At 34.4% G+C, this 8,966-nt stretch overlaps 2 protein-coding genes across 3 annotated transcripts in view; one reads left to right on the forward strand and one right to left on the reverse strand.

Annotated features, from left to right (window-relative positions):
• The window catches only part of LOC107701558 (protein lin-37 homolog), a 6,794-nt gene extending 5,150 nt beyond the window's left edge, over nucleotides 1-1,644 (forward strand). For both annotated transcript variants that reach the window (XM_016503597.1, XM_016503596.1), the window contains exons 8-10: nucleotides 767-898; nucleotides 1,186-1,259; nucleotides 1,362-1,644. In XM_016503597.1, coding sequence (XP_016359083.1) covers nucleotides 767-898; nucleotides 1,186-1,259; nucleotides 1,362-1,440 — 285 coding nt within the window. In that variant the 3' untranslated portion in view covers nucleotides 1,441-1,644. The remainder of the gene's footprint in view (nucleotides 1-766; nucleotides 899-1,185; nucleotides 1,260-1,361) is intronic.
• Nucleotides 1,645-2,821: 1,177 nt separating this feature from the next.
• Nucleotides 2,822-6,215, reverse strand: LOC107701551 (C3a anaphylatoxin chemotactic receptor-like). The gene is made up of 2 exons (XM_016503590.1): nucleotides 6,184-6,215; nucleotides 2,822-3,756 (listed from the first exon to the last, which is right to left on the reverse strand). The coding sequence occupies exons 1-2, from the start codon at nucleotides 6,185-6,187 to the stop codon at nucleotides 2,822-2,824; spliced, it is 939 nt and encodes a 312-aa protein (XP_016359076.1). The 5' UTR covers nucleotides 6,188-6,215.
• Nucleotides 6,216-8,966: the final 2,751 nt, after the last annotated feature.

Here is an 8,966-nt window from a genome sequence, read left to right on the forward strand (position 1 = left end):
CTGTATATATATATATATATATATAAACATTAACTTAAATCAAATATTTCAGGTAGTCACCAAGGCTAAATTTCTCATTTTAATTTAATTAACTTGATATACTAAATAACTAAATCTAAAACTGAAATTAAAATTAATAAAAAAACAAAAACATATATAGACAAAAAATTACCAAAATGACAAAAACACAGCAAAATTATGAAAACTACAATTAAACTGAAAGTTAAAATTAAAAATTTTGATCAAAACTATGATAGTATCTCAGTGATACTAAAATAGCACTGCTATTGTCTTTCTTTGCAAGTGAATTGCTGTAAAAGCACATTTTCCCCCAAAATCATTATCTTTGTAAATCACGTTAGGCAGCTTAAGTTTTATTCAACTTGGCACGCTCATTTAAGGTTCGGTTGGCTCACTTCATTTTTCTCTAGTCGTAGTTTGACCTTGAATCATAAGAAGAATAAAAACTCATGTCTTGGCCCACTGTAGCATAATATATTACATAACTGACAAGTAACCTTTTAATAGTAAAGCTCTCAACAGCTTAATAATGCTGCTACATCCGGCTTCAATTTCCCATCTGAATTCAATTACCCAGTGGAGAAATAAAATGCACCTCTTCCCTCTAAATTTGCCTCGAAGGCTCCTTGCACCACTGAGAATTGTTCTTGCTTTACTTGTTTAAAAAAATTATATAATGAGTAATTTGTGCCAAAAACAAGCATTAAAATGGGGGAAAATTGCTCTTCAATTCTTAATCTTTCAGATGACTGATATGCTGAACGGCAAAGGACAGAACGTGTACAGGCTTCCTCCACCTGTTTCCTGTCCAGTAGGTGCAGCAGGTGAACCTGTCAATCTCAGAATTCCACCTGTAGAGAAACCTACAGAGAGCCAGGTGAGCTATGGCAACTGTTGTGCCACACACAGTCTACAGGAAGCACTAATCTTTCTTTAAAGATCTGCATTTAAGCAAACTGCTAAGTGACAGAAGATAAAGTTTCCGTCAAACACCTCTGCTTAACTCTTAACCAATCGTTGTTAGGAATGTGATAAGTAAACCTGTTTGCATACCGAATTGGTTGGTCTTGTCATCCTTTAAGTTTGTAATATTAATGTAGCTAAATTGAATGCTTCGTGTGGTCGTATCTAATTCGGTTCTGTAAGATCTTTTTTTTTTTTCAGTCTGTAGATGCTGCAGCAGGCACCTCACCTCTTATCTTCAGTCACATCAAACGCTGGAAGAAAATTAGACAGAAGTATAATTTTTCATCATTCTATCATTTCTACTATAATTACAGAGGGATGTACAAATTACATCATGTATATGATATTTATAATTTTTTTCATGTATGTTAAAGGTGGAAGGAAGCCTCCAGTAAGAACCAGCTGAGATACAGCGAGAGCATAAAAATCCTTAAGGAAATGTATGAACGTTAGTTCACATACATCACTACTAGTGCATCTGAAGAAAATCTGCTTAGGGAATGAAACAAAGATGTCCAGGCATGAAGCCTTCAAGGAGAGTGAAATAACCCAATATTTTGAATTGAGAGCTGAACTAAATGATTTTGTAATGTCTTTATTTTTCTCTAAATGCAAGCTCACAAGAACTTCAAATAAATCTACAGTACTGAAAATGAATTTGATGTGTTTATTGAATAAAACTGCATCAATTAATTCTTAATGATAGTTCTCAGCCATTTCCAATGTGCTACACTCAATGTTTGTCTAGCATCTAACTTTGCATGTGTAACCATCTGGCTCTGATATAACACACTGTGGAACTGTACAACCAATGAGAAACATTTATGGGTAAATGCAGTGTGTATCTATTAAATGCTTTAGATGCATTTCCAAGCCACACTTTAACACCAACGAATCCCATTCAAGCTTTATGACATTTTTATTTAGAATAAAGATTAGTAAAAAACAAACAAAAAAAAGAGGTGCAATTTAATAAGGGGTATGATAACATCCATCTACAGACGATAATGTCATGTTTATTCTAAACGAGTGTCAAATGTGTGAAGCAGCTCACAAGGCATTTTTAAACCAAGCAACGAATTTGCACGACCAACTGAACCAGATATGAAATCTGTGTGCGAAAATCTTTTGTCTTTATGCGAAATGTTCTATTGCGTGGACTTTAGCCCACGAAAATGCAATGGTAAATGTCATCGCACCTTTAGAGTTACAGTTTTAAAAACTTATGGCATTAATTTCATGCCTTTTGTATCACCGTCGACTCGCGCTCTTTTGTTTAACGCAAAACCGTGGTCATTGCTTTTTTTGTCCCATAGGCTATATCATCAGCTTTAATCGTTAACCATTATCTTTATAATTTTGCAAAATTTGAATAAGCCTACGTACCAGAAATTGTATTTTATTTATTATTTGTTATTTGATGTTTTTAGGGAAATTAAATCCTTCAATAAGAATTTGCTACTGTGAGAGTAGGCTAATATCCTTAAGGAAATAACCATCAAATGCAGGTAACATTTTTTTTGATACACTGGTTTTATTCAGAATAAAGTTCAAACTGAAATCAGCATAACAAACTGAGATTTCGCATATTTAGAGTCATGACAATTTTTCATAAACATATAATGTTCCCATTTTCATATATTTGAAGAGACTTTTTCTATTTGGTTTTACAACACAAATTATACACAGTCATGCCTCAAACGTTTTTTACAAACTATTTTTTGACAAGTCGCTCAGGACTATAAACATACTGGATTAGATCCAGGTTGTTGTAATGGTGATAAACATATAGTGATGCCAGTCACAATCATTTAGAGACTACATAACTAACAATTCAAGTTTGGTTTTCTTGTCCTGATCGTTCTTTTGCATCTGCCTTAAAGTCCAGATGATCCTCAGCAAAAGCTGTCTCCAGCACCAGCAGCAGAGACTGTTTAAGCTTCTTCTTATACTCATCACACATGAACACATAGAGAATGGGGTTCAGACAGCTGTTGAGATGAACCAGGCAGATACTGACAGTCCTTGCTATCACAAGTACTGTTTGATCACTTTTTACTGCAGTTATTGTACACAAATTGCAAGCATGGTATGGAAACCAACATAAGAAAAAAGCCAGGATTATGGTTATAATAACCCGGAATGACCTGAGCTGCTTTCCCCTTTTGAGGCGTTTGATTCGTACTCCAATAGCTATGTATGAAGCTGCAATGATCAGAAAGGGGATGAGGAAGCCCACTGTAAATTCACATGTGATCAGAGATGCACGAGTAAACATATGAACATTAAAGAAAGGAATGCTGCAGCCTATGGATGAAACCCACACAATTATGCAGATGATCTTGGCTTTAAGTAAAGTCCGTTTATTTTTAGCCCAAACAACCATCCATGTGCACAGGCATCGGTCCAGACTGATAACTACAAGAAACAAAATACTAGCAAACAGATTTAGTGTTAACATGATCTGGAGAATGTAACTCATGAAGTAAAGGTCCCACTGGCCCAAAAATGAGAGAAGATCTATGATTGAAGACAACATGAAGATGAAGTCTGCAATCGCCAAGTTGAGAAACCAAATAGAGTTGACAGTCGTCTTCATTCTGCAGCCAGTCAGAAATATGACAAGCCCATTTCCAACGAGACCCACTACAAAGGTGGCAATGAAAATGCATGAAAGAAAGACATTAAAGCTCATAAAGCCCTCATGCTGCATTGTGGTATTATGTGTTGAGTCTCCGGTCATGTTTTCAGCTCCAAAACGGGTGCCTTCTGCACAGAGAAAAAAGAGAGAGAAAACACAATGAAGGCTGATTTTGGGTCTGTTTTGGCCATTACTGTGGCAATTACTGTGGCAATACCAGATATTGACCAGTGTTTGAACAAACAGATTTGTGACCCTGGACCACAAAACCAGTCATAAGGGTACATTTTTTTTTTTTAATTATGATTTATACATCATCTGAAAGCTGAAACAGCAAGCTTGTTATGATAGGACAATATTTGGCCGAGATACAACTATTTGAAAATCTGGAATCTGAGGGTGCAAAAAAATCTAAATATTGAGAAAATCACCTTTAAAGTTGTCGAAATTAAGTCCTTAGCAATGCATATTACTAATGATAATACATTTTGTATATATTTACAGTAGCAAATTTACAAAATATCTTCATGGAACATGATCTTTACTTAATATCCTAATGATTTTTGGCATAAAAGAAAAATCGATATTTTTGACACATACAATGTATGTTTGGCTATTGCTACAAATATACCCATGCTACTTATGAGTGGTTTTGTGGTCCAGGGTCACATTTGATTTTATAACTTGATTTTTTTATGATAAAAATTTGTGAAATGTGTTTTTATGAGTGAAATATGAAATGTAATGTAATGATGCACTGTTAGGTCCACAGAAATTGCTGAATATTTAAAAAAATCACTTATTAGCTGTACCAAATCAAGACTTTTTAAATGTGTATGCAGTGTAAACGTGGTTAGGTGCAATAAAGAATACCAATCACAATTCAGAATGCAAACAGATTTTAGGCAAGGCAAGGCAATTTTATTTCTAGAGCACATTTAAAACAGAAGCTGCTGACCAAAGTGCTGTACAATCTGAAAATTGTTACACAAAACAGTTAAGCAGTTACATAAACATACATATTAAAGAGAATTACAATGATTGAAAAGCCAGAGAGAAGAGATATACGTCTTCAATGAAGATTTAAAACTTCCAACATCAGGAGACAACCTAACTCATTCCACAATCGAGGGGCAGCAATTGAAAAGGCACAATTTCCTTTTAACCTTAGACGAGACCGAGGCACAGACAACATCAAACTATTAGAAGACCTTAAGGGTTTAGGGCAATTCCGATGGAGAAGAAGAACTGTAATTTATTCAGGAGCCTGATCATTTAATCCCTTGTAGACAAACAATAAAACCTTAAATTTAATGCGATATTCAACTGGCAACCAATGAAGTGAAGCCAGAACAGGCAAAATATGTTCCCTCTTTCTAGTCCCAGTAAGGAACCTGGCAGCAGCATTTTGTACCAATTGCAGACGGGATAAGGAAGACTTAGACACACCGAGGTACAGTGAGTTACAATAGTCAAACCTGGAGGTAATAAAAGCATGGATCACAGTCTCAATGTCCTTTACCGACAAAAACACTTTCAACTTTGCAATAGAACTGAGATGATAAAAACTTCTTTACAACTGTATTAATTTGTTTATCAAATTTAAGGCCATTGTCGAGAATCACTCCTAAAATTTTTACATGTCCATGAGAATTCACAGATAAAAAGCCCAATTGGTTATTAATCTGAGTAATAGAGGCCAGTGGACCAAAAACTACAATTTCAGTTTTAGAATCATTCAGTGTTAAAAAAATTGGCAGCCAGCCAAGATCTAACCTAATCTAAACTATCTAATCATTATGTTTCAAAGGGAGATAGATCTGAGTAACATCACCTTAAAAATGTTAAGGTATGTTATGCTTCTGAAAAATAAGACCTAAAGGGAGCAGATAAAGTAAAAACAGAAGCGGGCACAAAATTGATCCCTGAGGCACACCACAAATTAAAGGAGCAAAAGAGGAAGAAAAATTTCCAACCTCCACCGAAAATGTACTGTCGCAGAGATAGGATTTAAACCCATCCAATGCGGGACCTTGAATTCCTACACAAATTCTTAGCCTTTCAAGTACCCTTACCAAAAAGTAGTATACTTCAAGTTTATTTTAGTAAGTATACTTAAGTAAAGTTCAAGTATATTTTTCTTCTTCACTTGTGTTTTTTGGAAATTCTGTACAGAAGATGTGTACTAGCGCCCCCTACAGTATAACAATGAAAACACGGATTCTAGGAGCACAATTATAGCTAAAATATATTTAGACTTTTTCTAAGTATAAGTCAAGTATACTTAAATGTCATTTTAAGTATATTTCTGAGAAGTACATAAAGCCCATTTCTGAGAAGTACATAAAAAGTAGACTAAAAGTATACTTTCCTATTTTTAGTTTAAAAGAAGTATACTAATAGCACACTTGAATAAACTTATTTTTCGTAAGGGTAAGTATTTTAGAAAGAAGTCCAAAGATCTGTGTGCACTGATTGTATCTTAAACAGTTTTACTATGTTATGAGATATGTTTAAAAAACCTGTGAAATGAATAATATACATTCAGTTCTTACCCATTTTTTGAGCTGTTGATGTACTGAGACAAGCCAAGTCTTGCTCTGTCTTCTCGGTCCTGTTGACAGATTATTGTTTTTAAACCAGACAGCAAAGCCTGGTACTACATCCCTATAGGCTGATTTGTTGTTTTTACTGAAAAGGGGCAAAAATGTGGCATCATCATCACTCTTGATGAAATGATTGAACCTGTATCTGGTACCACAGTGGGCATGTACCTACAACAGAGTCTTTCCTGCCACAGTGGAATGTTCCTGTAACTCAAACAGTAAAGCATACTAGGATTGAATTCAAATGCATTAACTAATAAAGAAGCATTGTAAGTTGTTTTGGACAAAAGTGTCTGCAAAATGTAAAGTGCATAATTGTATTATGTTTCAGTGATTAAACTGAAAGTCACAAGAATTGTATGTTTTCATACAATGGTTATGTGACGTAAAGCATTCAGAGTGCTTTACCCATCTACCCATACCTGTGTAACAGTCTGACCCAAGCCACACTTTAACACCAAAACAACCCATTCAAGGTTTCTGACACATGAGCACAGAGAATGGGGTTCAGACAGCTGTTCAACATAATCAGGCATTCAGCTATTGCTGCACTGTAAATAGGTTGCTGTAAATTTTACAGTAACTTACTGGCAGCTGGATGCCAGTAATTGACTGTAAAAATGTTTACAGTATTAGTACTGTAATTGCATTTACAGTACAATAATGTCTTTACTGTATTTTATGTACAGTATTATTACCGTATTTTCATTTACAATATCAGTACTGTAATTGCATTTACAGTACAATAATGTCTTTACTGTATTTTATGTACAGTATTATTACCGTATTTTCATTTACAATATCAGTACTGTAATTGCATTTACAGTACAATAATGGCTTTACTGTATTTTATTTACAGTATTATTACCGTATTTTCATTTACAGTATCAGTACTGTAGAGTTTATTTTCATTTAGTTAAAAAAAAATGTTACCTGTAAAAAACAATCCAATTATGGTACTGCACTGTAAACCATGATTTTTACCGGAAGGTACATAATTAGTTGATAATCCATCATACTCAAATTATTAAAGCTCAATTTTTTACAATGCATTCTCAATCAGTAGAGCAAAGTGTTGAAATAATGGGTTTGATTCCAGGGGCAGTTCTACAGTGAGTGGATATCCGGGGCTTAGCCCAGAAACATTAATGCATGTATCAGAATACACGGGATACACTTCAAATAAAATAGGCTATGCTAAAAGTTACATTGGCTAAGTGGCTTAATTTTTTATTTTTAAAGAGACAAGTATAATTAATTATAATTTGCACTTACAAATTGCATAAATAACATTACAGTGTTTCCCACAGACTTTCATTCTATTTGTGGCAGCATATATATGCAAACTCATTCTCTGTTGGAGTGATAGAGATCGAAGTTTCCCCAGTAACGCTGTACACAAAGCAGAGGTCCACTCACAAACGCTGCATTATCAGACATTACAAGCAAGAAGAAATGAAAATTAGTTTTGTAGCGTCTGGACGACCACAAACTTTAAAATAAAATACAAAATATGTAATTACTTGCGATAAAGAGGCAGAGTAGAGAAGATAACTTACTATGCTTCTCTTTGTTCAACTATCAAAAAAGAACTCCCTTGCCGTTGGTCAGTTTTTCGCGGGCAAGTGCACTACTGTAAATTGATTTACAGTAGTGAGGAAATACAGTAGTGACCGTATATTTTCCCATAATCATTTGTGGTTTACAGTAAAATACTGTATACACATTTTACAGTATCTTACTGTACATATTACAGTATAATACTGTTCAAATTACAAAAATCAGTTACAGTGTGTACTTGATAATACTCCCCAAAAACTTTCAAACCACTTATTCTCAGCTGCAATTACCATATAAATGCAACAAACATAATAAGGAAGCCAGCATACAAAAAAAGGTCAGGACAACAGCGATGACCCGAAAAGCCCTGAACTGCTTTTTTCTTTTAGGTTGTTTGACTCGTACTGCAATAGCTATATGAAGATGCAATTATTAGGAAGGGGAGAAGGAAGCCCACCATAAACACAAATATGACCAGATGTTGTAGTGATTTAATTTTATGTTCATGGTAACCTGTTTATGGTTCATGGTTATTAAGGCAAAAAGAAGGCTGCACCCAGTGGATGAAATCCACACAATCATGCAAATTATTATGGTTTTGGCTAGAGTTATTTTATTTTTAGCCCATGTGCGCAGGCATCGGTCCAGACTGATAACGCTTGGGAAAAAAATGCTTGCAAACATATTTGTTGCAGCTGCGTCACAACAAAAATAAAGAACCCTGCAAATGAAGTTGTTGAAGTGCTGTTCTCCAAAGTACGAACTAATGTTTAGGACTGGAAAAAAGATGAAGAAGCCAAGTTGAGAAACCAAATGGCGTTTACCGACTTCTTCATTTTATAATCAGTCATGTTAAGGCATGTACCCAAGACTCCATATACCAACATGCCAGCCGATAGTGTGGTAGAATTATGTGTGAGGATTTTGGTTATATTTTCCACATTTCCCAAGCACACTACACAAAGAGAGAAAATGCAATGAAGGCAACAATTACATAAAATACAATCAACTTATAGCTACTTTAACACCTTAAAGTTTGGATACATTGAAATAATAACAAAGAAGTATATGTATTTGGGTGAAACAATGTTTAATCTGTATTTTAAATATGATGTTCAATTTATTCATACACATTAACCCAATCCCAAGATAAATAAATATATATATATATA

Source organism: Sinocyclocheilus anshuiensis, unplaced genomic scaffold (genome assembly GCF_001515605.1).
Source record: "Sinocyclocheilus anshuiensis isolate Anshui unplaced genomic scaffold, SAMN03320099.WGS_v1.1 scaffold2874, whole genome shotgun sequence".
In the NCBI taxonomy this organism is placed as follows: domain Eukaryota; kingdom Metazoa; phylum Chordata; class Actinopteri; order Cypriniformes; family Cyprinidae; genus Sinocyclocheilus; species Sinocyclocheilus anshuiensis.